Below are 27,951 nucleotides of genomic sequence, written 5' to 3'. Positions count from 1 at the left end.
TGTGTTTATAATATTTGAATGTATCTCTCTTTAATTTTAATTATTAATTTTGGAAACTTAAGTGCTCTAATTATATACTCTACTAATTTGTTGTTGTAATGTTTTTTTTAAATAGGCTCCTATAATGTTATGTTTAGATTTACGTGGTTTGTTACTTTTTCACATTGAGATAATTATATATATTTACTTTATGTATATATGTATGATATTGCGACTTTTGGGATCTGGTTGTAGGATATTCTTTAAATTTAGAATATTATTTTATATTAAGGTAATCATATATATTATATTTAAAATTATATTCATATATAACAATGAGACATTTTAGGGTGTAGCCTTGTGACAGGGCAATGTCTTAATTTATTAAAAGTAGGCTATTGATAGCTCTTCGCATGCCATGGTACATCCATGAAAAACTCTTGAGTTTTGAATGATTTTTTGTAGTTATTTGTCAGCCACTTTGTCTTTTAAAAGCATGAATGGTATTTTATTATTAAAGGATTTTGAAGTTTTTTTGTTGATATACTTGTAATATTTTGGGCTGTTTTCACAAATCTTATGTTGTTAATTAATAAATTATTTTTTCTAATTTGCAGGTATATTGAGATGTCTCTCTTTGGAGGAATACTAAAACCATTTGTAGTTAAAGTCTTTACAATCAAAGAATGTATTTCAGTAGCTTTGTGTACATTTCTCATTTTTTATTTGGTGACAATGAATTTGTGTATAACTTATCTTGTATTATGATTTTGTAAGTCTACACTAGTTGACTAAAGATTGTAATTACATTTTGAGTAATTAATACAAAATTACTTATGCAATCTTGTTTGGCTTTAAGGGTCACATTTCCAAAATAATATCAAAAAAGTATTATAGTATAATATTCTAAAACACATCTGTATAATTAGGAAAATTTGTTATGGCATCTAATACGAAAAATGTGTTATAATATCTATTACAATAACACTTTTTATAAGTAAAGAATTTGTTATGCAAACTTCATTAAATAACACAAAAAATGTGTTAAACTAAAGTGTAGTATGACATAAAAAATGTGTTATACTAAAGTGTAGTATAACACAAATTTATAAGTATTGAAATGTGCTATATAATCGACTATAAATAATATAATTAAACACTTATCTATTTATTAAAATAACACAGAAAATGTGTTATCGTTGACTGTATAATAACACATCTGCATAACAATGATAAAGTGTTATGTAAAGTACCATGACCTACGATGACATAGTCGGTCTTAACACGTCAAAAAGTGTTATGGTATGTTTTGATAACACATTTTTGGTCTTATTAAAAGCATTTTTTCTTGTAGTGAAGGAAAACTCTGGTTCTTTCTTTATTTTTCTCTTTGGTTTGTGATCTCTGAAGAATCAAAGTGAAGAATGAAGGAGAAGAAGGGGTGTGTATATATATATATATATGTAAAAGTGGGGATGTTAAAGGTCGAATGGATCTGGGCCCTTGGTTTGAATTGAAAAAGGATCTGATGGATGTGATTTAATTTTAACATTGCGGCAAAACGTACGAAGTTTCTTCCTAAGTTGAAAGCAGCTTTGCTTCAAGTAAATTCATTGACTTCTCTGTTTTAAATTTATGTATTCCATTCCCAGTGAAAGCAGCTTGTGCCTAGGAAAGGACATGTGTAAGAATAGAGAGTACTTGAGTACTCCTGGTGTGCAATCCCCAAGTGATGTGTGTCCACACTCAAGTGTGGTAGGTGGCACAATTTTCAAAAAATGGAGTTCAAAAGTTTCCTTCTCAGAGGATTCGAACCAACACTTTTGAAGGGGCAAAATGTTACACCCAAATTTCGAGGATGTATAAATGAGTCTTGAAATGTAGGCTCGAAAAGAGTAAGCTCGAAAATAACCAGCACTGGATGAACACTTGTACAAATTTGCACAATTCTTGACTTGTTCTTGTTGACGATCGAGTACCAGTTTAAAAGGCTTGATCTCAAGCACCAAGTTTGAAAGAACGAATCTTCTCCAAAGCACATGGATGTTATTCGAGCTTTAGTTGCAAGCTCGAAGGTATTGGTCTCTAAAGATTGAGTTCGATGAAACCACCAGCTGAGGAGGGACTGACTGGAATAACGAGCTCGAAGTGTTTATCGACCTCGAAAGCGCATTAACATTGCAATCGAGATCAGCAACGCGTTTTGCACGCATTTATTTCAGATTAGAATAATCAGTTGTAACTTCTCTGAATCAAGGGAAGACATTCTTCCAACCAGACCTATAAATTGTCTGGTATTTTTCATTTGTAGTCACACACAATATTGTACTGAGAATACTCTGTGGAATTGCTCTGAGAAAGTTTTGTGAAGGTATTACGAATCAATAATATTGACACGTGGACTAGGCAAATTTTAACTGATGAATCACATAAAAATCCTACTGTTCCTTTCTTATTTTATAAATCTTTGTTTAGTGCTATTCAGATTTAAGTTGACGAAAAAATGCGTCATTGACTTATACTCAATGTTATATCCATCAAAATTATAAAATCAATTATGATCCTCTTTCTCCAATCATTTTTAAATTCATCTCTCCATTACTTTATTCGAAATAAAAAAAAAACCCAAGTAAACCATAATCTTATAAATGTGTTAATATTCATATACGAGACAAGAATATGATTATAGTATACATCAACCACCATTTATGTATATTTGAAGAGCTTGTGAAACGATCATAATCATAGAAACTTGTGTTGCTCATGGCATGTTAATATTTCATAGAAAAAATTATCTAGAGAGAAACATGAGTAAAACCTCTAAGAATCTTGGCAAAGATTAAGATGCTTTTTATTACAACTTCATTAATATACTAATAAAAACTACATGATTATGATTAATAAACATTGCTGCAAACAATTGACAACGAACAACCAAAACAAACTTTAGTACAACAGTTGCTAGTGAACTTGTCAAAGCATCTTCACTGATACCTCTCCTGACTGAGATTCCTTAACTTTTTTCCTTCTCCTTCGAACCTGTCGCAACATTAGTTGTTGTAGAAAACGAACTGCGAAAGGCTTCAAGCTCTCAGGCATAGATGAGCAGGTGGGGGAGAACTTGAACCAGCAATTGGAGACTACATGTTCCAAGTCATTGGCCATAAGAGCAAGAGCTTCAACATTGGTATGGGATTTAAGATTAGCAACCGAAATAGGAAACTCATCAATGGATGTTGACTTTAATTGCCATTCTATGAGTTCATTTCCATAGAAATCACCTTTTTGAAGTCGACTTATGGGAGTAGTAGCATTTCCAAATGCCCACACAACACCTTGTGTGATGAAGAGAATCATATCAAGTGGTTCTCCTTTTCGAATGATATAACTTTTCTCTGAATATGTGACTGGTTTCAGATATTTGCATATTGTTTCGTAAACATGTTCATCCGTGTTTTGAAATAATGGAACCTATAATTAATCATATAATCAATCAATCAATTAAATAACAATACTATGTTATAGCTCAAATTAAAGATCAAACTTAATAATGACATATATATACTATAAAAGATAACTTACTTTTTTTAACATAGGGAAACACATGTGTTTCTTAATTAGCATTCCCTGTGACAAAGGAAGAATATGCAAAATATGGTCGATGTCCACATCTTTTCCATCTTGCAATCTCATTTGAATGTATTTCTTAATAATTCGCTTTAGATCCTGAGGAATGTCATTTTTTGACAGCCACAAGTCTGCCTTTTTCTCACTTGTACTGTTCACATTTTTTTTCAGGTCCAATATTTTGGTTACCCAAGCTGCAAATGTCTGATCCAAAATGAATAATAAGTAGTAAAATATATATGATTCATCCTTATCAAAAATCTAATAAACTGCCATATGTGTTGTGAGTAATTAACTAGCTAGTATTTTTTTTTACTTACCTCAATGTGATGATGATCATGCCCTCCAAGTAGAGAAAAGAGATGTTTGACATCAAAATCTTTGTCTTCTCTAATTGTTCGGGTTAGGTATCTCTTGATGGCTTTCTTTTTATACTGTGGAAGGTCATGGTTTGATAGAAAAGAATCTATTTCTGGTTGCTTGATACTTAACTTTCTTCTTGCCTCTTCTGATTTTGTGGTTTCCAACTGCATGTATGTCTGTAAATATATACACCAAGAGTATTATATCGTGAAAAATGGTAAAGAATAGCAGTACCTCTAGCGCCTAACACCATAAATAATATATATATATATTTATATATAGGGAGCGACTACAACGCATCCCTTTTTTTGCAACACAATAATATATTCCTACATTTTTTATGACGGTGTACATTGAGGTATCTAGAACATCCTACAAATTTTCAAGAAATTCTGAATAAATTCTGGTACCAAAAACAGAGTCTAAACTATATGTTGCACTCGTGTCTGTTTTTTTGTGTACGCGTGTAAAATTTGACAGTTTGAACCTTGTTTTCGACTTCGTAAATTATTTAGAATTTTTTAAAAATTTACACGATATTCTAAATAACTACAATGTACACCGTCATATAAATTTTTTTATGATTATATCTATCTAGGTGCTGAAAATTGAAAAAAGAGGCACCAGTATTGTAAAAAAAGAGATGCGTTGTAGTTGTTCCATATATATATTTGTTTATATATAATGTACATGTAACATCAATATATATGTGTCCTATAGCAATATAATAATTATTTGGATGCATATGTGTTGATACATTTGGATACTTTCCAAATAGGCTAACATGAGATATTAACAGATTAAACTATTTCAGCTCTCTTTTTTATCATCATTATGAACAGTAGTAGTGTATGTATAAATTTTTAAAGTAAATATATGCATATATTATGAAGAAAAAAAAGGGGTACATACCTGCAGATTTCCAATAAGATATAAAAATAAAAGTAAACCCAAGGTAGAAATGGTAATGGCGAACATGTTTTCTTGTACATTGCTAGTTGTGTCCAGGTTTTGACCAAAAGAACTACAAAAAAAAAAGGGAAAGTATAAGATATGAAGATTAGAAGTGTCATATATTTTCATTATTATTTTAAAAGATTATATAATATAAGTAGGCATATATTTATATGTCCAAACCTCAAATTTCTTAAACCCCACCAAAAACTGCGAAAGAATTTTTCGGGAAAATCAGTTTTGCTGACTATACGAGATTCAATAGCTTCAGAAAATATTCCAAATTTGAAGATATCTGCATTTGGTGGATCGACAGGGAAAAATTGGTTCAGTTTGGTCACATTCATTCCGGGATGAGGTCCAAGACAGTAGAAAGGACCAGGTATACATTCTTTTGGTCCATGTTCCATACAGGCAAGGTGCCAGCAAGCTGTCTCACGAAAAATTGAATAGAAGTACCAAAAGGCTCCAAACACCTAATGATCGATGATACATTATATATATTTGTATATATTAATATTGTATGAAAAGTAATAATTATTTATTTATATAATAAGTTGATATATACTTACATGACCAAAAATAATGTAGAGGAAAAAAAAGAAGGCGCCTCTGACCCATACACGTTGAGTCAGTGAGTCAAAAACTCTTCCTAACGCTTTGGCTGATAAGTACACACGAAGAATTCGAGGCACGTATTGGAGAAGAAGTAGTAAGTTGATGAACTTTCTTGCTCTCAAAGATCTTGATCCTGTAATCTTCGAGAAGTACAATAAAACTACCACGTATATTCGTACAATAACTCTTTTATTATTAGTTAATACACACAATATAAGTCATCAATTTACACCTAAAAAATATGTTTAGTGATACGTACCTGAGGGGTTGGAATAATGGCTAAAAGATCTATTAAAAGATAAGACCATGGAAACTTTGTGAAAATGGATTGACCAAGTGCCTTGGACATGGTTCGTGCCCACTGAAGCCGAAAAATCAAGTGTAAAACATAAGAGAAATCGGTAACAGATCGTAAAACAAGAGATATGATCTTCATATTGTGGTCTCTGTCGAGACATTTTCGGTCATCGTTCACAATTGGAATGTAGAGGAACAATGGATCGACGCAGACTCCGATTACACATGAAGCCAAGAATATCTTATTCCATAATCGAGAGTCTGTTACCCCTGGATTCAATATCTGGTTTAGTGAATGTTCTTGTCTTCCATGATCATGATAATCTTCAGAGTTGTTGGAATTATTATACTGCTTCGAATAATGATTCCTATAATTAAAAGTTTACAATAGACACACATTCAAAAGATCCTTCTTGACATAAAACAAAGCAAAAAAACACACACACACACATATATATATATGCTTACCTCAATGCTACCAAATCCTTGCCTTCAAGATTGTTCATAATTATAACTCAAATATATAAACTGCAATAATAGTAAAAACATATATACACGTGATCATCGAGTAGCCCTATACGAAAAGAAGAATTTATAAAATATAATATAGCGAGAGAATTATCACGAAGAACACTCACTTCTGTGCCGGTGTGGTTCTGAAACATATGCACTCATTTAGGAATCTATAGCTTATATATATAAACGGTATACCTTTTTCGTTTCTTTCCTTCTTTTTAATTAACTTGTATGTCACAATTATTTTTGTTGAGTAAAAGTAAAAAACTATATTCTTTTCTTTAGAAGATTAATTTTACCAACAAATTTTAATTGTATCTTAGTATATATAACTGCACATGGGCAGTACTATCTTTAAAAAATTAAAAAAAAAACCGAACTATTAAAAAAAAATAAAAAAATTACAATGTGAGGTGGTGAAGGATTTGGACCTTTCCTATTATATGCTTGAGTGAGTGGAGTCAAGTATGACAATTCTTTCTATGCATTGGATCAGCTTAGTCATTATCGGTGGCTGACTAATATATAGTAAGAGACAAAACAAAAATTGCTGTATAACACAATGACAAGCGTTAGGAAAATTCTCAATTGCACTATTTTTTACATTCTTTTTCGTACATGAATAATATGTGGATATTATTTAATATTTTATATTTTACTATTTTTTTTTTCAAATCGCGAGTGGAATCTGCTTATTATTTATTAATTTAAGATAATATAATATATAATCTTTATTATTATTAGTAGTAGTATTTACAATGTTTAATGATGAAACTTCTATGCATTGGAGCTTATCCTTTTTAAATTAATATAGTACGTACCTACATTAAAGATGATTTGGGTCAAAATTCCAAAGGAAAATATTAAAAAGGAAAAAGAAAGCAAATTAAATAAAATGGCGGCTAACACAATTATATATAGTTTTAGTAATGTCATGAAATAATATATGAAGCTAATAACGCATAGGCCAGTTTTTCTTGTTGGACTTTCACTTTAAGTTCTATTGACAGGGTCTTTATCGGTGACTTCTTTATTGTATCATCTTTTACATTCTTCTTTGTCCATAAATGATACGTGGATATTATTCAATATTTTATATTTTACTATTTTTTTCAAATTACGAATGGAATTTACATGTCATTTATTAATTCAAGAGAGTTTAAAATATAATCTTAATTATTATAAGTATTATTATTTACAATGTTTAATAGTTTTTCTTAAATGATATGCATTAATACCTTACTAAAAAGCCTCTCAAATCTGTGGCAGGCCAATCAATTTGAGGAGTGAAGGATTGTACCTTTCTACATAGCTCCACATTCCTCACACTCAAACAAATATTTCCTACAATAAAAATTTAAACATTAGTAAATATATGGTAATTGAATTGATCCTTAAATAATACAATTAACAAAAATATACTTTAAAAAAACCATTACCTAAATAATATACAAAATTATGTAAGCAATAATATTTTAATATAAAAAATTATGTAAACAACATTATTATAAATAAAATAATACAAAAAATACCCTAAAACCGAAATATACATTAAAAAATTAAGTTTTTGTGATCAAAACATGTTTTAAACAATGAAAATGTCTTCTAATCCTATATAAACTTTAAAAAATGTTATAAAAAACTTTGAAAATAACCATATAAACATAAATTAAAACACCAATTAAACCCACTCAATATTTCTTCATTTTTACACTAAAACTTTAAAATAAATCAAGATTAAGTATATTTACGTGATTTCAAGCTTTAATATGCAAGAAAATGAAAACAAAAAATACAAAAAAAAAATGGACAAAATGGGCTTACCTGTGGCTGGGGACGGTGGTAGAGCATCGCGTATGCCTTTGTGAAAATGGAAAATGAAATATGAGAGGGAAGAGGTAGGGTCTCGGGTTGGTGTAGGAAGAGGGAAGACTTTTCTCGGCGGTTCTATGCTCAAAGCCGAAGAGAAAAGTGCACTTTTCTCTGCAGTTTTGGGCATAGAACCGTGGAGAAAAGCTTTGCACTTTTCTCAGTAGTTTTATACCCAAAACCGCAGAGAAAAGTATCACACTTCAAACTTTTCACTGTTGTTTTTTTAAAACTGCAATAACGTACGACACAGACATTAAATATAATTTTTCGGACTCTTTCAAACTTTTTTTCTACGCTTTTTGTTTATTGTTGAAAAAAACCTCAGAGAAAACCTATATTTGTAGTAGTGAAACCACCGACATTTAGCATAGAAACAATATCGTCGCTCAAATTCTCGGCGGGCCTGGCCTGTCAAGATAGACCAATTTTTTTTTTTTTTTTTGTAGTATTTCTATTAGTGTTCTTTCTTTCTTTAATTTCCCTCCTCTTAATATTATATTATGCAACTTGTCCCACTAATTTCTAGCAGTGGCTCTTTGTACGAAATATTCTTTGTTATATGGTGGCATTCATGAATGTATGTGTTAGTTAGAAAAAATGAAAAGAAAAATTATAATATGTTTCGAAATGAGTGAACGACGAAGACCAGTGATAATTTTATGTAAATTATCAACCTTTTAGCTTTTTAATATATTAATAAACCATAGAAATTGACAGAATATTAAAAAGCTCGCAATTATCTATAAATATAAAAATATGTATAATTTATTTCCTTATTTCAAGTAGGTCTATACTACTTTCCTAGTTTGTTTACTGTAAGTTTCTTATTTATATCATTTGTTTTTTTGAGTAACTCTCATTATCGAAAGAAATAGAATTACTATGTGGATGTGTATACAGTGGTTAAATTATTAGTATATGTATTTAATCAAATTTGAAAGATATTTAATTCGTTGATAAAATATTTGTTTGTAGGGGAAATTTGATTCAAGGTGTTCTGAATTGTGCATTTTCTTGGGTTATGCTCCAAAAACAAGAGGAATTGTACAATATCAACTACTTGACTACCTTGGGTCAAATAGGTAAGTAACTTTGTTCCTTTTATTATTATTATTATATATAATGCGTATATACTATATATGATTCAGTCAAAATATAAAGTGCCTGATCAATTTTGGCTAAACGAATAATTAAATAAACATGCATTTGCTTTAATTAGTATAAATAATACTTAATGAATTCAATCACTCTATATCATATATATATATAGACACTACATACAAACAAGTAAGCATATTTTTTTATTTATAAAATTTATTAATTATTTTTATTAAATTTGTATCACTACTATATAAATTTCAAATAAATAAACAATATTATATATAAAATAATGACATAAATATATTAAAAGAAAAATTAAACTAAAATATTGCTTATAATTTTTAATATATATATATAATATGATAACTTTTTCAAATATAAATAATAATTTTTTTTATAAAAATTAAGATTATGTATTATGTATTATTATTATAATGATATATTATAATATTTAAATTTATATTAAAATAAATATTAAATATCTAATCTTGTATTAAATATTATTATATATAATAATAATAATATTTTATAATATTTGAATGTAAAAAATTAGGACATTATTATCATAATAATATTTTATAGCATTTGAATTTATATTAATATAATTATTAAATATCTATTTTTAATTAGTTTTAAATATATATTCTGTTAAATATTTAGAATATTTCATTAAAGTTAACAAAAAAAACCTTTAAAACAAAAAAAAATATTTAGAAAAGATGGAGTAATAATTTATACACTCCTAATTTGCACACAATTTTAATAAAAAGAAAAATTAAAATATGTTTTGGAAATAAGTGGATGACGAAGACCAGTGATAATTTCCGAGATTCAGGTTGGAGAGGTTTTATGTGAAATGCAGTCCATTATTGATGGAGGGGGAGACCCTCCACCAATAAATGGATAGAATGTTATTTTGGAATGTTAGGGGCATCACTAAACCCACAAAGCAAAAGGAAGTCATAAAGTTGATTTCTTATCAGAGGATTGGGTTTGTTATGCTCCTAGAAACAAAGGTTAAGGCTGCACAAATGGCAGCCTTATACCTTAATATGTTTCAAGGTTGGTGCTTCACTTCTAATCTTGCGCATCATCCTAATGGGCAGATTATTATATCTTGGAATCCGAATAGCTATGACGTAGATATCAAAGGAGGAACTAGTCAACTATTGAACTGTTGGATTAGGCCTCAAAGAGTGATACAGTTTGCTGTTATTGTAGTCTATGCGTTGAAGGAGAGTAGTGATCGAAAGCAGCTTTGGAAGGATATTGGTCTTATTGCCCAAGGCACAAAGATTCCGTGGATTTTTTTTGGAGATTTTAACTCTGTTTTGTCTACTGTAGAGAGGCTAGATTATCGTGGCAATGGCACAGAAATGATGCCGTTTCAAACTTGTGTTGGTGAATGTGGGCTGGAAGATGTTAAGTACAATGGGTCATATTTTACTTGGAATAATCAACAAGAGGGAAAAGCTCAGGTTTGTGCAAAACTGGATCGGGTCTTGGCAAATAATGTTTGTTTGGATACTTTTCCCACGGCTGAAGTCAGTTTCCTTCCAGAGGGTATGTTTGATCATTCACCAGGTCTTCTCTCCATTTATTTGAATATGCATGATAAACAGAAACCTTTCAGGCACTTCAATTATTGGAGCTCTTTGAAAGATTTTACTGGTATTGTTCCAAATGGGTGGAGTGAGAATGTTGAAGGTTATCCAATGTACAGATTTGTCAAAAAACTTAGGCTTCTCAAACAAGGGCTTCGGAGGTTACATCAGCAAGAGAAAGGTGATCTTGGGCTTCAACATTCAGAAGCTTATAAAGCTTTGCTTGATATCCAAGTGGCTTTAAGGGAGAAACCTGGTAATGGAGAGCTTATTACTCAGGAAACTCAAGCTAGGAATAGATTTGTTGAGATCCATAGGCAATACCTGACTTTTTTAAGACAAAAAGCAAAGGTAAAATGGCTTGCTTTTGGTGATGACAATACCAAAATTTTCATGCTAGTATGAAGTAGAGGACAATTCAAAACACCATTTATTCAGTCAGAAACAGTAATGGAGATTGGGTTACTGAGCAGAATGTGGTCATTCAAGCATTCTTGGATTTCTATGATAATTTACTAGGATCCAAAATGGTTTCAAGAACCCGGGTGCACAATAGTATAGTTCAAGCAGGTCCGCTGGTTAGTAATAATCAAGTTGCTGAGTTATTGTAGGATTATTCCCCTAATGAAGTAAAAAAAGCTCTTTTTCTATTCCAAATGACAAGGCTCCTGGACCTGATGGATTCGGCAGTGGCTTCTTCAAAGACACTTTGGATATCACTAGGAAGGATTTCACTAATGCTATACTTTCATTTCTTCACTCGGGGAAAATTCTTAAGGAAATTAACGCCACATCTATTACTTTAATCCCCAAAATGGTTTGTCCTGACTCAGTGAGTGATGATAGACCTATTGCTTGCTGCAATGTGGTCTATAAAGTGGCCACCAAAATGATTTGTTCTCGCCTTCGAAGCATTCTTCCTTGCATTATATCAGCCAATCAAAGTGGATTTGTTCAAGGAAGGCAAATAGTTCATAATATTATGGTGTGTCAAGATTTGGTTCGGGGTTATGATAGGCAAAGGGAAAAATCAGCTTGTATGTTTAAAATAGATTTACAGAAAGCTTATGATACTTTAGATTGGGATTTCCTTCAAGAGATGATGCTGGCTTTAGGTTTCCCCATGAAGTTTGTGTCTTTAATCATGAATTGTGTTTGCACCCCTCGGTTCTCCTTTATGATTAATGGTTCTCTCCATGGTTTCCTTCAACCTAAAAGGGGTCTCCGTCAAGGTGATCCTTTGTCTCCGCTGTTATTTGTCATTGGAATGGAGTATCTTTGGCATATTTTGAAGAAAGTTGCTACGGTTCCTACTTTCCAATTCCATCCGAGATGTAAAAGTATGCGACTTACTCATTTATGTTTTGCAGATGATCTGCTCCTTTTTTGCAAAGGTGATTACAATTCTGCCATATTGTTATTACAAGGATTCAAATTATTCTCCAACACTTCAGGGCTTCAACCTAATATGGGGAAATCGCCAGTGTATGGGGCAGGTTTGGACACTTACACATTAAATCGTTTTGAACTAACTTCTGGTTTTCAGAGAAGTTGTCTGCCTTTTTAATACCTTGGATTGAAAATTTTCTCCAAAAGATTATCTCCAGCTGATTGTGATTGTTTAGTGGACCGAATGACTAGCAGGATTAGAATTTAGAGTAGTAGAAATTTGTCTTATGTTGGGCGTATGGTACTCATAAACTCTGTTTTTCTTTCCATAAACTCCTTTTGGTCTCAGATTGTTATCTTGCCTAAAGGTGTTATTCAGAAAATTAATCAAATATGTCGTGCTTGCCTTTGGAAAGGTAATGACAAGTTTAATGGCTCTGGGAATGTCTCTTGGACTGAGATTTGTTAGCCAAAAAAAGATGGTGGTTTGGGATTCAAAGACACTGCATTATGGAATCTTTGTGCTTGGGAAAACATGTTTGGGCTATCTCTAACAAGAAGGACAATCTATGGGTGAAATGGGTTAATTCAGTCTATATTAAACAGTGTAGTTGGTGGAATTATGAAGCCCATGCTAATGCTAGCTGGTATTGGACTAGAATTGTGCAGACTAAAAACAAACTAAAGCAAGTTTTTACTGAATTTGAGTTCCAGGCCTTTCAATACAATATTGCTGAGACTTATTCAAAATTAAGGTTGAAATCAGAAGGGCTGTGGCCCTATGCTCTGATTTGGGATTCTTTTTGTACCCCAAAACATAGAGTCATATCTTGGTTAGATGTGAGACTCCGGCTTCCAACTAAAGATAGACTTATTCGGTTTGCAGTGGTGAAATCTAGTGTTTGCATGATTTGTGAAGATTATGATGAAACACACTCTCACCTTTTCTTTTCCTACTGTAATAGTAGGAAAGTTAAAGAGGAAATGAGCAAATTGCTTGGATGGAATATGAGGAGTCAGGATTTGGTTTGTTTAGTTAAAGGGCTAAAGAATAGGAGAGTGACGCAAGGAAGAAAGAAAGTTTACATGAGTACTATTGCTGCTTTGGTCTACTTCATTTGGCAAAGTAGGAATAGCGTTTTATGGGAGCATAAACTCCCTACAGTCTAAGTTACTATTCATAATATAAAATTTGCTGTGTGTAATATAATTCAACTCATGAACACAAAAAAATTCAATAGTATAGATAAGAATTGGGTGGAGTCAATATACAAAAATTGTAATTAGTTGGTTGTTCTTGTTTAAGTTGTCAATACAATTTCATCTGACTTTCCAAAAAAAAATTGTATATATTTAAATATAATATAGCGAGAGAATTATCTTGAAGAACACAGCCGGTGTGGATCTGAAATATATGCACTCATTTAGGAATCTACAGCTTATATATAAACGATCGATATACCTTTTTTTTTTTTGTTCTTTCCTTCTTTTTAATTAACTTTCTTTCACTAGCTTAATTATTGGAAGGGAGATAGAAAAAAACAGAAAACTTCTATAAAGCAGCGTCAACGCAGTAATTTGATTTTAAAACAAAAGAAGAAGCCGTCGTCTTTTTCTTTTCAATGCTATCATTCAAAATAACAAAAAACAAATAATTGAGAGGGGCAAATATATATATTATATTCCTATAATATAATTAGTGTCCTATATAATAAGACCCTACAAATTAAAGTAATATTATCTGGTTTGGAAGATTTCCACCACAGGCACCATTATTACATCGAACGTAATATTTAGTGACGTAACTCAAAAGATGCTTAGTGACGTCACTCTTACTTTTTCTTTGGTAGAAAAGATAATTGATAGATGATCAAGGAGTGAGAAAACTCTTTGATTGGTAGGAAAGAAATACTTATAGAGAGAGAGAGATTCAATTATTCATTGTAAATTTTTATGGATTCTCCTGTAGGCTTCAGTTTAAGCCCTACCAGTAGGACTCTCTGTTATCAATATTTGAACAGTTTTCAGCGTCATTTTTTTTATGATCGTGTATATTGTAGCTATTTAGAGAATCAGTGCGATTTTTAAAAAATTCGGAATAGTTTATAATATCGAAAACTTGGTTCAAGCATATTATTGCACGTGTGACTAATTTTTTTATGCGTGTGGAAAACAACATATTTGAACCTAATTTTCGGTACTGTAAACTATTCGGAATTTTCTAAAAAATTTGCAAGATGCTTTAAATAGCTACAATATACACGGTCATAAAAAAAAAATCACGCTGAAAACTGTTCACGGGTCAAGAAACACTGAGAGCCCTATCAGTAAGACTTAAAGTGAAGCTCCTATAAAAAAATTGTCCAAATTTTTATAACTGATCTAATAAATTAACTTGTTTTAATCGAATCTAATATGATACAATAATTTATTGAATTTAATTGGTTTTATTTATTGGATGTGTCCCCTTAGTTATGTATTTGATGGGATTAGATCATCCAATATTTTTTAACATTTATTTAGCTTAATTTATTCAAATAATTTATAATATTATAAATAGAAAGACTAATTTGTTCAAAATGATACAACATTATACAAATACAACATAAATTATGAGCATAATCATAAATAAATAAATATATTTTTAAATTATATTATATTACTATTTTTAAATTATTAATATTTTGTGTTTTTATTTTTATATTGGAGACAATACTAATTATGTTTTGTTATCTTACATTTTGGAGACTATGGATATTGTTAATTTGATTTTATTATTTAATTAAATAATTTTGTTTTATTTATTTATGTAATCAATATTTAATATTTTATTAAATAAATTTTAATCTGTTGACCCTCGATTTGGCCAACTGAAGCGGAGTCAAATATTTGATAGAGAATAAAATGACAATTGAGATCTAATGGAAAAAAGAAGAAGACACTAAGGATTTATAGTGGTTCGGCCCCAAAAATTGGTAAATGACCTACGTCCACTTTGTGCTATTATTAATATTGAACTTCAAAAGTGTGATCAAAGAACTAGGGTTCTTAAGTTTCACAGACCTTGGAAGAAGATACAATAAAGATGATGGATAATAGCAATACAATTCTCTTTTTCTCTCTTTCTTAGCAAGAGTTTTTTTTTTTTTTAGATTACATGGGCCAATAGGCCATATCTTTCCTTAATAGACGAATATCTAGATCATAATGAAGAAATATTCTCGGCAATTATTACATCTTTACAAATTTATACATAAATAAGCTGAGTATACGATAAGGCTGGTCATATATAAAATTTGTACCCCACGTATGGATGTGTCTCTAGTCGATAGCCGACCAGCACCTTAGCCACATGTTGAAAATCTTCGTCGTGTCATCAGCAGTCGTTTTTTGGATAAACATAACCAATATAATTACTTAAATATATATTTTTTAAAATTGTATACCAACAGCGACGACATGTCGTTGCCGTAGGGTGAACGCTGAAAACGAAAAATCTGAGTTTTCGTGACACTACAAAGACGCCATGTCATCGCTGAAGGCATATAAACCCACGCACTATTCAGCGACGACATGGCGTCACTGTAGATGGAACAGTCAACGGACCTACAGCGACCACATGTCGTTGTTGTAGAAGTTTTTTAAATTCAAAATTTCAAAATTTGCAACCACCAACAGCGACGACATGTCGTCGAAATATCCCAGTCCAACTGAAAATAATGATTTCCTACTGCGACCGACATGTCGTCACTGTAGTAAAACACTACTGCGATGACTGCGTTTTGTCATCGTCGTGGATTGCTACACATACGGACCTACAACGTCGTCGTGGATTGCTACACATGTCGTCGTTGTATACCTACATCGACAATTTCTTGATCTACAGCGACGAAAAAAGTCATCGCTGTAGAGTTTTTTTCTTGTAGTACTCCTTAATTCGCCTGCCGAAATTACAGGCCAAAACCGCCAACATTTAACATAGAAACAATATCGTCACTCAGATTCTCGGCAAGACCGGCCCGTCGAGAAAGACCAATTTTCTTTTGTAGTATTTCTAGTAGTGTTCTTTCTTTCTTTAATTTCCTTCTTTTTAATATTATATTATGCAACTTGTCCCACTAATTTCTAGCAGTGGCTCTTTGTACGAAACATTCTTTGTTATATGGTGGCATTGATGAATGTATGTTTAGTTAGAAAAAATGAAAAGAAAAATTAGTATATGTTTTGAAATGAATGGACAACGAAGACAAGTGATAATTTTTAAGTAAATTATCAACCTTTTAGCTTTTTAATAGATTAATAAACCATAGAAATTGACAGTTCATATTAAAAAGCTGATAATTATCTATAAATATAAAAATATGTATACTACTTTCCTAGTTTGTTTACTGTTTAAGTTTGTTATTTATATAATTTATTTTTCTGACGAACTCTCATTATCGAAAGAAATAGAATCACTATGTGGATGTGTATATAGTGGATAAATTATTAGTATATGTATTTAATCCAATTTGAAAGATATTTAATTCCCTGATAAAATATATGTTTTGTAGGGAAATTTGATTCAAGGTGGTCTGAATTGTGCATTTTATTGAGTTATGCTTCAAAAATAAGCGGTGGTTATTTTTATTAGAATTGTACAATATCAACTACTTGACTGCCTTGGGTCAATTAGGTAAGTAACTTTGTTCCTTTTATTATTATTATATATAATGCGTATATAATATGATGATTCAGTCAAAATATAAAGTGCCTGGTCAATTTTGGCTAAGCGAATAATTAAATAAACATGCATTTGCTTTAATTAGTATAAATAATACTTAATGAATTCAAACACTATATATCATATATCACACACATATATATATACTAGATACAAATAATTTCTTAGTTTTATTTATAAATTTATTAATTATTTTTATTAAATTTATATTATTATTATATAAATTTTAAATAAATAAATAATATTATATATAAAACAATACCATAAATATATTGAAAGAAAAATTAACCCAAAACATTGCTTATGATTTTTAAAATATATATAATATATGATATATAATAATTTTAAATATAAATAATAATTTTTTCATAAAAATTAAGATTATGTATTATATATTATTATAATGATATTTTATAATATTTCAATTTATATTAAAATAAATATTAAATATCTAATTTTGTATTAAATATTATTATATATAATAATATTTTATAATATTGGAATGTAAAAATTAGGAATATATATTATATATTATTATCATAATAATATTTTATAACATTTAAATTTATATTAATATAATTATTAAATATCTATTTTTAATTAATTTTAATTAAATGTTCTGTTAAATATTTAAAATATTTCATTAAAGTTAAAAAAAAAACCTTTAAAACAAAAAAAAATATTTATCTACACACTTTTATATAGAAAATATAGAGTAATAATTGATACACTGCTAATTTGCACACAATTTTAATAAAAAGATAAATTAAAATATGTTTTGGAAATAAGTGGACGACTAAGATCAGTGATAATTTTAATAAAATTATCAACCTCTTTTAGCTTTTTAATAAAGTAGTAAACCCTACAAATTGACCGTTCATATTAAAAATCAGACAATTATCTACAAATATAAAAATATGTATAATTTGTTTCCATATTTCAAGTGGGTCTATCCTACTTTATTCCTAGTTTGTTTGTTGTTTAAGAAAGCTTCTACTGCCACTATAAGAAATAAGCTCTTTAGTGGCGGCGACATTATTAACAGCGACAAAGTATGTTTGCCGCTCATATTACACTAAGTAATTTTTTAATTAAAAATATTATTAGCGGCGATTCAAAAATACCTTGAACAAAATGTGGGAAATTTCCCATCAACATGAATATATAAGACTATTAGCAACGATATGTGTCACCGCTAATAGTCGCCACATCAATAAAAAATATCAGCAGCGACATGTGTCGCTGCTAATAATGACCTCAATATCACCTCGACTTATGCTCCCTCATTTTCAGTTTTCTCCACAAAAAAAACCCTATCTCATCAACCATCTCACTCTCCCCGGCCACCTCCTCCACCCCTCCCCATAGCCGCGCCCCCTCCGCCCCCATCCCTCTCTCTCTCTCTCCTCGCCCCTCTGCCCCTCCCTGGAGCCGCGCCCGCTCCGCCCTCTCGTTCCCCCTCTCTCTCATCGAGACTCTGACCTTAAATATATATGTGTTATTTTTTTTGTTTTATTTTTCAGTTTATATTATTATTTTTTATTTATTTTATGTTTCAATTTTAATTTTTATAAATATATGTATATATATTTGTGTCCAGGTGTATATGTGTGTATATATATATGTGTATACGTGTATGTATGTGTGTGTAGTGATGCACACGGGGCAGGGAATTGGCGGAGAGTGCTCCTCCCGTTCCCGTCCTCATTTATATTTTTAATCCTCATCCCTGCCCCATCCCCGCTTATTTCATGTCGGGGGCGGAGAGGGGAATCCCTTATTTGGGCGGGGAATCCCCACAGGGAACCCATTTATTAAAAAAAATTGTAAATTATATGTAAATTAAAATATTGCACAATATTTATTATTTAAAATATCAAACATTATCCTAAATAAAATTTAAAATATTAAAAACATTACTACTATACTACAATAACACATAAATAAATATATAAAATACATATAAAATATTACAAAAATACATAAAAATTTAAACGGGGCCCTGTCGGAGCGGAGGGTTCAATCCCCGCCCCGTCCCGCCCCATTTAACATTCAAGGATTGAAAATTATCCTCGTTCCCCATTTAGATAGGGATTCCGCGCTCCATTAGGGGCGGTTCCCTGTGGGACCCCATCCCCATAGGGAAAAATGTGCATCCCTATGTGTGTGTATATATATGTATGAGTGCACTCTTAATGGTTACTATCCATGGATGATTACTTTAATATTAACCATTGGATTAAAATCAATTATCCATATTTATAGTTGTTAATTAATATTTCCAAAAATAAAATTTGATTTTTTTAATTTTTTTTTGGAAGGATTACCTTATAAAAAAACGTTTATTTATTATGAAAAATATAATATTGTAAAATTTTCAAATTTCAAATGCATGTCAATTTCTAAATATTCATTGGTTGGAAACACCATTAATTATGGCAAAAAAAGAGACTAAATTTGAAATTAGTAATGTAGAAAAACAATATTTACCTGTTGGTGACTTGCTATACCAAATCGTTATGTTGCCACATCATCATAATTATTAGTATCCATATATGAGTTGTAACTATTGAAAATTCTTCCATATATATCATTAACTTTCACATATTATTCCATGACATTACTATTACTGTATATAATTGTGTTAGCTGCCATTTTATTTTGATTGTGAAAGAAATCTATAACAGGATCATAGTTAAAGAAGAGAATGCAAAACCTTATGAAAAATATTGGTGACAATCTTTAGGTTACTGAGTGAATATTACATAGTGCATATTAATATTTGAAAACATGATCCCTCCAAATCGGAAGACACGATGAACGCTTCATCGGCATCGCCGGCGGCCAAGAACTCTACACAACCCTTAACACCGCTTCTATGGAGACTTCTCTGGGTAATCGGGTGAGAGTCTTTTGAACTCTGCAGAAAAAAAATGATTTCAGCCAACTGAATATATGGATGTTATTGGGTGAAAGTCGATACCCTTGGTTCGTACTCTGCAGGAACAAAAGTTAGTAATAGAACAAAATTATACGGGCATGAATGCATAGAAATTATAGTGTACACAACTGCCTAACTTAACTTCTATTAGTCAAGCCAGGTGGCCCAGTAAAATAAAAGGAAAATGCATACACCAGTGCAGCCATTTCTAACGGTTGCATACGAGAAATACCCTATAAATATATATGTATTATTTTCTGTTTTATTTTTCAGTTTATATTATTATTTTTTATTTATTTTATGTTTTATTTTAATTTTTATAAATATACGTATATATATTTGTGTCCCGGTGTATATGTGTATATATATGTATGTGTATATGTATATATATGTGTATGTATGTATATATATATATATATGTGTGTACTTTTAATGGTTATTACCCATAGATAGTTACTTTAATATTAATCATTGGATTAGAATTAATTATCTATATTTATAGTTGTTCATTAATATTTCCAAAAATAAAATATGATTTTTTCAAATTTTTGGAAAGATTAAATGATAAAAAACATGTATTTATTATGAAAATATAGTATTGTAAATTTTTCATTTTCAAATGTCTGTCAATTTCTAAATATAGCTAGTATTTTTTATTGGTTGAAAACACCATTAATTATGGAAAAAAAATTAAATTTAAAATTAATAATGTAAATTTAAAATTAATAATGTAAGTTATCAAAGAAATAGACTGTTTATGCAGAATTTTCTTATAGGGTGGCAATGGTTTTCGAAGTAAATTTCATCTAGCATCTTGGGATCATGTTTGCAGGCCAAAATCTTATGGTGGTTTAGGATTTAAAGAGGGTGTTCTTTGGAATAAGATTAATCTTGCTAGATATGTTTGGGCGATCTCTTCTAAACAGGATAGCTTGTGGGTCAAATGGGTTAATTGCATCTATTTAAAAGGGGTCCGGATCTGAGATTATGTTTTGCATCAAGATACTAGCTGGTACTGGAAAAGCTAGTTAAGGTGAGCAAGTTACTATCTGAATCTGAGATAAATGCTGCTGTTTGTAAGGGGAAAATAAGGCTGAATACACAATATCTGCACTCTATTTCTGGTTCCCCTAGTAAAGGTATGAAGAATATTTGGTGTAAACTCTCAGTGCCTAAACACAGGTTTATTCTTTGGCAAGCTTTTCACTAGAAGCTGCTTACCAGAGATCTTTTACATCACTGCAATATACCAGTTTTATCTCAAAGCTGCCCGATTTGTGAGACTGAAATGGAGAGCCATGCTCACCTATTTTTTGACTGTTTGTTTTCCTGGAAGGTGTTTCAAGCAGTTGCAAAATGGTTGGGACATCTAATGTGGCCTAGGCAGTTCCAAAATTGGTGTTGTTGGCTGGAAGAGCCAAGTAAAGATGATCTGGCTCGGGTTGTTGTAGCTTCATTGGCTGCTTCAGTCTACTTTATTTGGCAAAATAGGAACAAATGCTGGGTGGAAAGCTGCTGTTTTTCAGTAGCCCATGTTGATGATCTTATTGGAAATTCAATTAAGGCTAAACTTAATAATCTTTGCCGTAGGAGTAAAAAACTGACTTTGAGGGAGAAACTAATGATAAATTTTTTTTCTAAAATGTAATTGAGGGGGAGTTATCTGCTTCGGCCTTTGTTTGTATTTGTTGGTTTATCAATATATTTTCCATTTCTTGATAAAAAAAAATGTAAAAAAATATATTTACCTATTGGTGATTTACTATACTAAATCGTTATATTGTCTTATCATCATAATTGTTAGTCCTTAATTATAAACAATAACTTTTAAAAAGTCATCCACATATATCATTAGCTTCACATATTATTCCATGACATTACTAATACTGTATATAATTGTGTTAGCTGCCATTTTATTTTGCTTTCTTTTCTTTTCTTTTTTAAGATTTTCCTTTGGAATTTTGAACCAAATAATCTTTAATTTAGGTACCAAAATAATTTAAAAAGGATAAGCTCCAATGCATAGAAGTTTCATCATACAGTCCTATCTTTGTTGCTTGTCCTCCATAATTGACTCCACTGTGGACTCAAACATATAATAGTATTTTAATATGGAGCTACGTAGAAAGGTCCCATCCTTCACTCCTCAACTTGATTGGCCAGCCACAGATTTGAGAGCCTTTTTTAGAATGGTATTAATGCATATCATTTAAGAAGAAATATTAAATATTGTTAAATATAGAGAATTTTTTCAGCACTTCTAGTTGTGTTATAGCTGCCATTTTTGTTTTGTCTCTTACTATATCTTAGTTAGCCACTGATAATGACCCTTTTGCTAATAAGCTGACCCAATGCATAGAAAGAATTGTCATATTTGACTCCACTCAAGCATATAATATAGGCAAGTGGAGGTAGGAAGGTCCAATCCTTCACCACGTAATTTTTTTTATTTGTTTTTAATAGTCCTGTTTATTTTTATTTTTTAATGATAGTATTGTCCATGTACAGTTATACTAAGATACAATTAAAATTTGTTGGCAAAATTAATCTTCCAAAGAAAAGAATATAGTTTTTTACTTTTACTCAACAAAAATAATTGTGACATAAATACAATTTTCATACATATGCATGCCTATTAGCAAATACATTATTAAGTGGGAGAATTGAAAACTAATCAAAATTCTCAAAAATAAAATAAAAAGTACCTTATAAATTTGGTATCCTGTATTTTTGTAAAGTTTCATTTTGGTACTTTGTGTTTACAATAATGCTCATTTGGTACCATTTATTTTGAAATCGTACATATTTGGTAACTTGTATTTTGAAATCATATATATTTGGTACCCTAAACTCAAATTTAATAAAATTTTACCAATTTAATCACCATGCTTTCAATTATGTGAGTTCCAAATTCAAATTTTATTATTTAATTACATATAACTTATGATAGTTTTCTCATTATTGATAAAATTTTATTTATCAAATATGAGTCTAGAGTACCAAATATGTATAATTTTAAAATACAGAGTAGCATACGAGCATTATTAAAAGAAGAGTGGACAAAAATGATACTTTGTAAAAACTCGGGTATTAAATAAGTAAATTCCCTTGTTTATATATATCCTTATATAAAAAGTATGCAGAAAACAATATTTTTATATATTTTAAATATATTTTTGTCAACTTTAATATAATATTCTAAGTAACAAATTAAAAACAATTATTTATTAATTATATTAATATAAATTCAAATATTATATAATAATATTTAATATCGATCAGACTATATATTTAATATAAATTCACAGAAAATTGGGGGTTGAGAAGGAGAAGAAGCCCACAGAAACTTGATGGCGTCTCATCTTATAAAAACAAAAACAAAGTTCCATAGAACTTGACTATATATTGTTTACGTTTGTTGTCTATTATTGACGTTGGATAAGCTCTGCAATGCATAGAACTTTCATAGAACTCGACTGTGTTGACCTTTCTGCAATAAGTAGAAATTTAAGGTCCAATGCTTCACCTTCTCAAATTGTTAATAACCATTTCTTCTCCCTATATATAAATATATAGGTATTAAATATATATATATTTATAACTTATTTTAACGATTATTAATTAAACAGATTAATTGCAGTTTTTATATATATTTTGAGTTATGAACAATCTCGAAGGCAAGGGTTTCGCCGCATTGCGGTAAGTAATTTTTTCTTCTAATATATATATACATGGTTGTTTGATATACTATTTTTTTTAACTTGAGCTTTGTATTATATCATGAATAAAGATCTTTCCATACTAAGATGGCATTTGGTATATAGTTTTGACTTGATAGGAATGAGTTTGACAGTACTGGGTGTGTTATAGCATAGAATATCAATACATTAGTAACAACTTTCGAATATATGTTATGTTTTAGCCGCAATGCAAACATTTTGTTGACTAAACATATTATCACTAAATGTTAACTTTTTTTTTTTTTTTATATAGTGATTCCAAGACTACTAAAGATCATGAAATACATGATCGATGCCATAGAGATAAAAGAAAAGGAAAGGAAATTCTGAATCCTTGGACAGCATATTACTCTCGACGATGGAATATGATATTCTTGGCTTCATGTGTGATTGGAGTCTCCGTTGATCCATTGTTTCTTTACATTCCAATTATAAACGACAACCAAAAGTGCCTTGATAAAGATTATAAACTGCAGATCATATCTCTTGTTTTACGATTTGTTACCGATTTCGCTTATGTTTTAGACATTATATTTCGGCTTAAGACTGCTCTAGCCATGTCTAAGAAACTTGATAAATCCATTTTCACGGGGCTTCCTTGGTTTTATCTTCTAATAAATGTCTTAGCCATTCTTCCTGTTCCTCAGGTATTATTTTCACTTGCCCTATTTTTAATCAATGTCTTAGAAAGTCTTAATTAATATTCATGTCATCATTTGATTTGTCCATGTATATACAGGTGATACTTTTACTGAGTTTTTCCATGATTACTGGATTACAAAATTTGACAGTAAGACATATTATCAACTTAGTACTTCCTCAATATATACCTCGAATTTTTCGTGTGTACTTATTAGCCAAAGAATTAGGAAGAGCTTTTGACTCACTTTCTCGACGTGTAGTCAGAGGTGCCTTCTTATTTTTCCTCTACATTATTTTTGGTCATGTGAGTACTATCATCATCTTCTAAATCTATTTATATTTCTTATAGAGAATGATCAATTTTTATAGTCATTAAATTAGCTTTCATAATAATAAACTTGTGCTATATATATCATCATAGGTGTTTGGAGCCTTTTGGTATTTTTATTCGATTGTTGCTGAGACACGTTGCTGGAACGAGGCATGCGAAAAATTATCAACTAATGAAAATGGATGTGATCCTGGTCCTTTTGATTGTTTTCACAACCATCCCATGAAGAATTTGACAAAGATGGATCAGTATTGCCCTATTGATCCACCAAATGCATCTGTGTTCGATTTTGGAATATTTTCTCAAGCCATTGAATCTCGTATGGTCACCAAAACACTTTTTCGTGAAAAATTCTTTCATAGCTTTTGGTGGGGTTTAAATAATTTAAGGTTTGTATGCATATACATATGTTATATAATCTTTTAATTAAAAAAAAATATTTAAGGTGTGACACTTATAATCTTTTTTTTTTTTTTCTTGTAGTTCTTTTGGTCAAAACCTTAACACAAGTAGCAGCATACCAGAAATTCTTTTCGCAATTCTCATTTCTGCCTTGGGTTTACTTTTAGTTCTATATCTTATTGGAAATTTGCAGGTATGTACTCCATTAGTTAACCATTTCCTTTTATTTTTCTTCATAACTCTCATATTTGTAATTAGGTTTTCTTGCATTGAAGTATGAGAAAGGATGATTGGTATAAATTTGTCAATATCTTCTCAAAGTCACACTTGCCTGACCTTTATGTATATTTAGACATACTTGCAGTTGGAATCGAAAAATTCTGAAGAGGCAAGGAGAAAGACAAGTTTCATAAAACAAGAAATGGATTCTTTTTTCTTAATTCCATATAAAGAGAAAGTCGTCAAAGAGAAAGACATCGAATTAGAGAAAGTCATCAAGAGATACCTAACTCTAACAATTAGAGAAGGCAAAGATTGTAATGTTGAAGAATTCTATTCACTGATTAAAGAGAATGTTAATCCTAATGAGGTGAGTGAACAAATAGTGGCTATTACAAGACTTAGGTTAATATTTATTCTGTTACTTATTATTATTCTTTTGAATGTAGTTTGCAGCTTGGGTAACCAAAATATTGGGTGTTAAAAAATACGATAGGAACACGGCAGAACAAAAGGCAGAGTTGTGGATATCAAAAAATGAACTTTTCGATGAGAATGTAACATCAAAGATTAAGAAATTCATTCAGTTGAGATTTCAAATAGGAAAAGAAGTGGATAATATCAACATTTTGCATGTACTTCCTTTTTCATTGGGAATGTACATTAAGAAACACTTGTGTTTCCCTATATTAAAAAAGGTAAGTTATCTTCTATTATATCGCTAAGTTTAATACTTTAAATTTGAGCTATAAATATAATATGTATGTTATTAACTTTCTATTGATTGTTTTAATTAGGTTCCGATGTTTCAAAACATGGATGAATATGTATACGAAACAATCTGCAAATATCTAAAGCCAGTCACTTATTTGGAGAACATTTATATCCTTCGAAAAGGAGAACCGCTAGATATGATGCTCTTCATAACACAAGGTGTTGTGTGGAGCTTCGGAAGTAGTACTAGTCCTTATCTTATGGATGGTCTTCAAAAGGGTGATTTTTATGGACATGAACTCATGGAATGGAAGTTAAACTCAACATCCTATAATGACTTTCCAATCTCTACAGCTAATCTCAAATGTCATACCAAAGTTGAAGCCTTTGCTCTAATGGCAATTGACTTGAAGCATGTACTCTTGAGTTGCTGGCCCAAGTTTTCTAAAAACTACTCAACTAGTGAATTAATTTCTGAGGGCTTGAAATCTTTCGCAGCTATTTCTGTTCAACGAAGATTCAGACGTTACATGAGGAATAAAAAAGTACAAGACAACAACCTCAGGATATGTGTCGATCAGTTGTCAATATCCTTAGGCTTATAATAGCAAATACAAACCACATCAGAGAACTCCCATCATGCGCCAAGTCTTTGTATTTCTTTAGGTGTAGCTTTAGTTCTTTGCATCATTTTATCATTGTTTTATTGTCAACCAAATGTGTTGTGAGTGTCTTTTATTATCTACTAGTACTTACCTTTTTTACTTTTTATTCCTCCTTGTATATATAAAATCTTTTTACACAATCACACACGAAGGCATTAAAAAAAAACTTAAAACTTCAATTAACTTAAATTACTACAAAATTAGGATTTCCCATCAGTTTTTAACTGTCACAGTTGAGAAACAACGACAGTTGCCTAACCGTTGTCATTGCCTATGTCGGCGTAGCGGTAAGCTTTGCTGATAGTTATTACCTGTCATTGTTGCTCTCTACATCGACATTTAATATCTATCATTGTTTCTCTCTACACCGACAGTTAATAATTGTCGTTGTTGCTTTCTATACCGACTGTTAATCATTGTCACTATAGAGAGCAACGACGACAGTTATTAACTGTCGCTAAAAATCATACCATAAATTTAAAAAAAAAAAAAACAATACCCCCACCTTGTTAAGTCCAAGTACCAAAGAGAACAAAAACATGTAAAATCAAAATATTCTAAACTAAATAGAAAAGGAATTACAACAAAATTAAATCTGCCCAAAGTAAAACTAATATAAAATATACAAGAATCCCAAAAAAAAAAAAAATACACACAATATTTATTCCAAGTAATGCTGCACATCTTGGGCTTATAGCTGAGTGCGTGTAATGACCCAACTACTCTAGACTTTGGACCATTAACGAAAACTATCCATAGACACTAATCCTTAATAAAACTTACAAGTGAAATGATCATAACCTTATTAAAAACTTGTAAAAATAAATGTTAAACTTACATAAAATTTAAAGTAGGATATAGGATCCCATTGTTTTAAAATCAAAACATAACATAATTGTAATTAAAAAGGATTATATAATAAAGTGCGGAAAAATACACATAAAACCATAAGTAAAGAAACTTCATCATCGAATCGAACTCTCGGCCCTTCGATTCCATTCCGCCTCAATACACATGCCCAAACTACCAAGAACTTTTCCCGCCATCAAAGCTATTTTCCTGCACATATAAACATAAAAGGAGTGAGCCTAATGCCCAGCAAGGAAAATCTAACACATAAACCATATAAATAAATTTCATAAAACATATCATAACACATATGTCACATACATACTATAATGGCCATTATTCACTACAACAATTTTTAGTATATATTACATTAAAAAATGATATATATTTAAAAGTGTTATTAAT

General features: G+C 30.4%; 4 protein-coding genes across 5 annotated transcripts; 3 read left to right on the top strand and 1 right to left on the bottom strand.

Moving 5' to 3' along the window:
• Window positions 1-2,791: 2,791 nt before the first annotated feature.
• On the bottom strand, window positions 2,792-6,692 carry LOC133834311 (cyclic nucleotide-gated ion channel 1-like). Of its 2 annotated transcripts, XM_062263885.1 has the most exons (8): window positions 6,307-6,692; window positions 5,801-6,206; window positions 5,496-5,681; window positions 5,107-5,399; window positions 4,882-4,993; window positions 3,927-4,145; window positions 3,562-3,810; window positions 2,792-3,450 (listed from the first exon to the last, which is right to left on the bottom strand). In XM_062263885.1, the coding sequence occupies exons 1-8, from the start codon at window positions 6,342-6,344 to the stop codon at window positions 2,953-2,955; spliced, it is 2,001 nt and encodes a 666-aa protein (XP_062119869.1). In that variant the 5' UTR covers window positions 6,345-6,692; the 3' UTR covers window positions 2,792-2,952. The 2 variants fall into 2 exon arrangements, with proteins under 2 accessions (XP_062119869.1, XP_062119870.1); XM_062263886.1 differs by lacking the exon at window positions 6,307-6,692 and having other exon boundaries at window positions 5,496-5,701; window positions 5,801-5,928.
• A 3,666-nt stretch (window positions 6,693-10,358) lies between these two features.
• LOC133778775 (uncharacterized) lies at window positions 10,359-12,498 on the top strand. The gene is made up of 3 exons (XM_062218799.1): window positions 10,359-11,282; window positions 11,405-11,509; window positions 11,596-12,498. The coding sequence occupies exons 1-3, from the start codon at window positions 10,359-10,361 to the stop codon at window positions 12,496-12,498; spliced, it is 1,932 nt and encodes a 643-aa protein (XP_062074783.1).
• A 332-nt stretch (window positions 12,499-12,830) lies between these two features.
• LOC133778774 (uncharacterized) lies at window positions 12,831-13,490 on the top strand. The gene has a single exon (XM_062218797.1). The coding sequence runs from the start codon at window positions 12,831-12,833 to the stop codon at window positions 13,488-13,490; it is 660 nt and encodes a 219-aa protein (XP_062074781.1).
• A 10,041-nt stretch (window positions 13,491-23,531) lies between these two features.
• On the top strand, window positions 23,532-26,750 carry LOC133834310 (cyclic nucleotide-gated ion channel 1-like). The gene is made up of 8 exons (XM_062263884.1): window positions 23,532-23,683; window positions 23,978-24,371; window positions 24,464-24,670; window positions 24,788-25,086; window positions 25,181-25,292; window positions 25,452-25,688; window positions 25,768-26,016; window positions 26,116-26,750. The coding sequence occupies exons 1-8, from the start codon at window positions 23,646-23,648 to the stop codon at window positions 26,635-26,637; spliced, it is 2,058 nt and encodes a 685-aa protein (XP_062119868.1). The 5' UTR covers window positions 23,532-23,645; the 3' UTR covers window positions 26,638-26,750.
• The last annotated feature ends 1,201 nt before the right edge of the window (window positions 26,751-27,951 follow it).

Source organism: Humulus lupulus, chromosome 5 (genome assembly GCF_963169125.1).
Source record: "Humulus lupulus chromosome 5, drHumLupu1.1, whole genome shotgun sequence".
NCBI lineage: Eukaryota > Viridiplantae > Streptophyta > Magnoliopsida > Rosales > Cannabaceae > Humulus > Humulus lupulus.
Note: the sequence above shows the minus strand (reverse complement) of the source record. Positions and strands in the feature narration are given on the sequence as shown.

Excerpts from the sequence above, each read along its gene's own strand:
- LOC133778775 (XM_062218799.1), top strand. The coding sequence starts at position 10,359 with ATGGCAGCCTTATACCTTAATATGTTTCAAGGTTGGTGCTTCACTTCT. Across the intron at positions 11,283-11,404 it reads TTTTAAGACAAAAAGCAAAG|AATGTGGTCATTCAAGCATT; the intron begins GTAAAATGGCTT and ends GTTACTGAGCAG. Across the intron at positions 11,510-11,595 it reads TAGTTCAAGCAGGTCCGCTG|GCTCCTGGACCTGATGGATT; the intron begins GTTAGTAATAAT and ends CCAAATGACAAG.
- LOC133778774 (XM_062218797.1), top strand. The coding sequence starts at position 12,831 with ATGGAATCTTTGTGCTTGGGAAAACATGTTTGGGCTATCTCTAACAAG.
- LOC133834310 (XM_062263884.1), top strand. The coding sequence starts at position 23,646 with ATGAACAATCTCGAAGGCAAGGGTTTCGCCGCATTGCG. Across the intron at positions 23,684-23,977 it reads AAGGGTTTCGCCGCATTGCG|TGATTCCAAGACTACTAAAG; the intron begins GTAAGTAATTTT and ends TTTTTTATATAG. Across the intron at positions 25,293-25,451 it reads ATCTTATTGGAAATTTGCAG|ACATACTTGCAGTTGGAATC; the intron begins GTATGTACTCCA and ends ATGTATATTTAG.
- LOC133834311 (XM_062263885.1), bottom strand. The coding sequence starts at position 6,344 with ATGAACAATCTTGAAGGCAAGGATTTGGTAGCATTGAG. Across the intron at positions 5,400-5,495 it reads TCTACATTATTTTTGGTCAT|GTGTTTGGAGCCTTTTGGTA; the intron begins GTAAGTATATAT and ends ATCGATCATTAG. Across the intron at positions 4,146-4,881 it reads ATCTTATTGGAAATCTGCAG|ACATACATGCAGTTGGAAAC; the intron begins GTATGTACCCCT and ends ATATATTTACAG.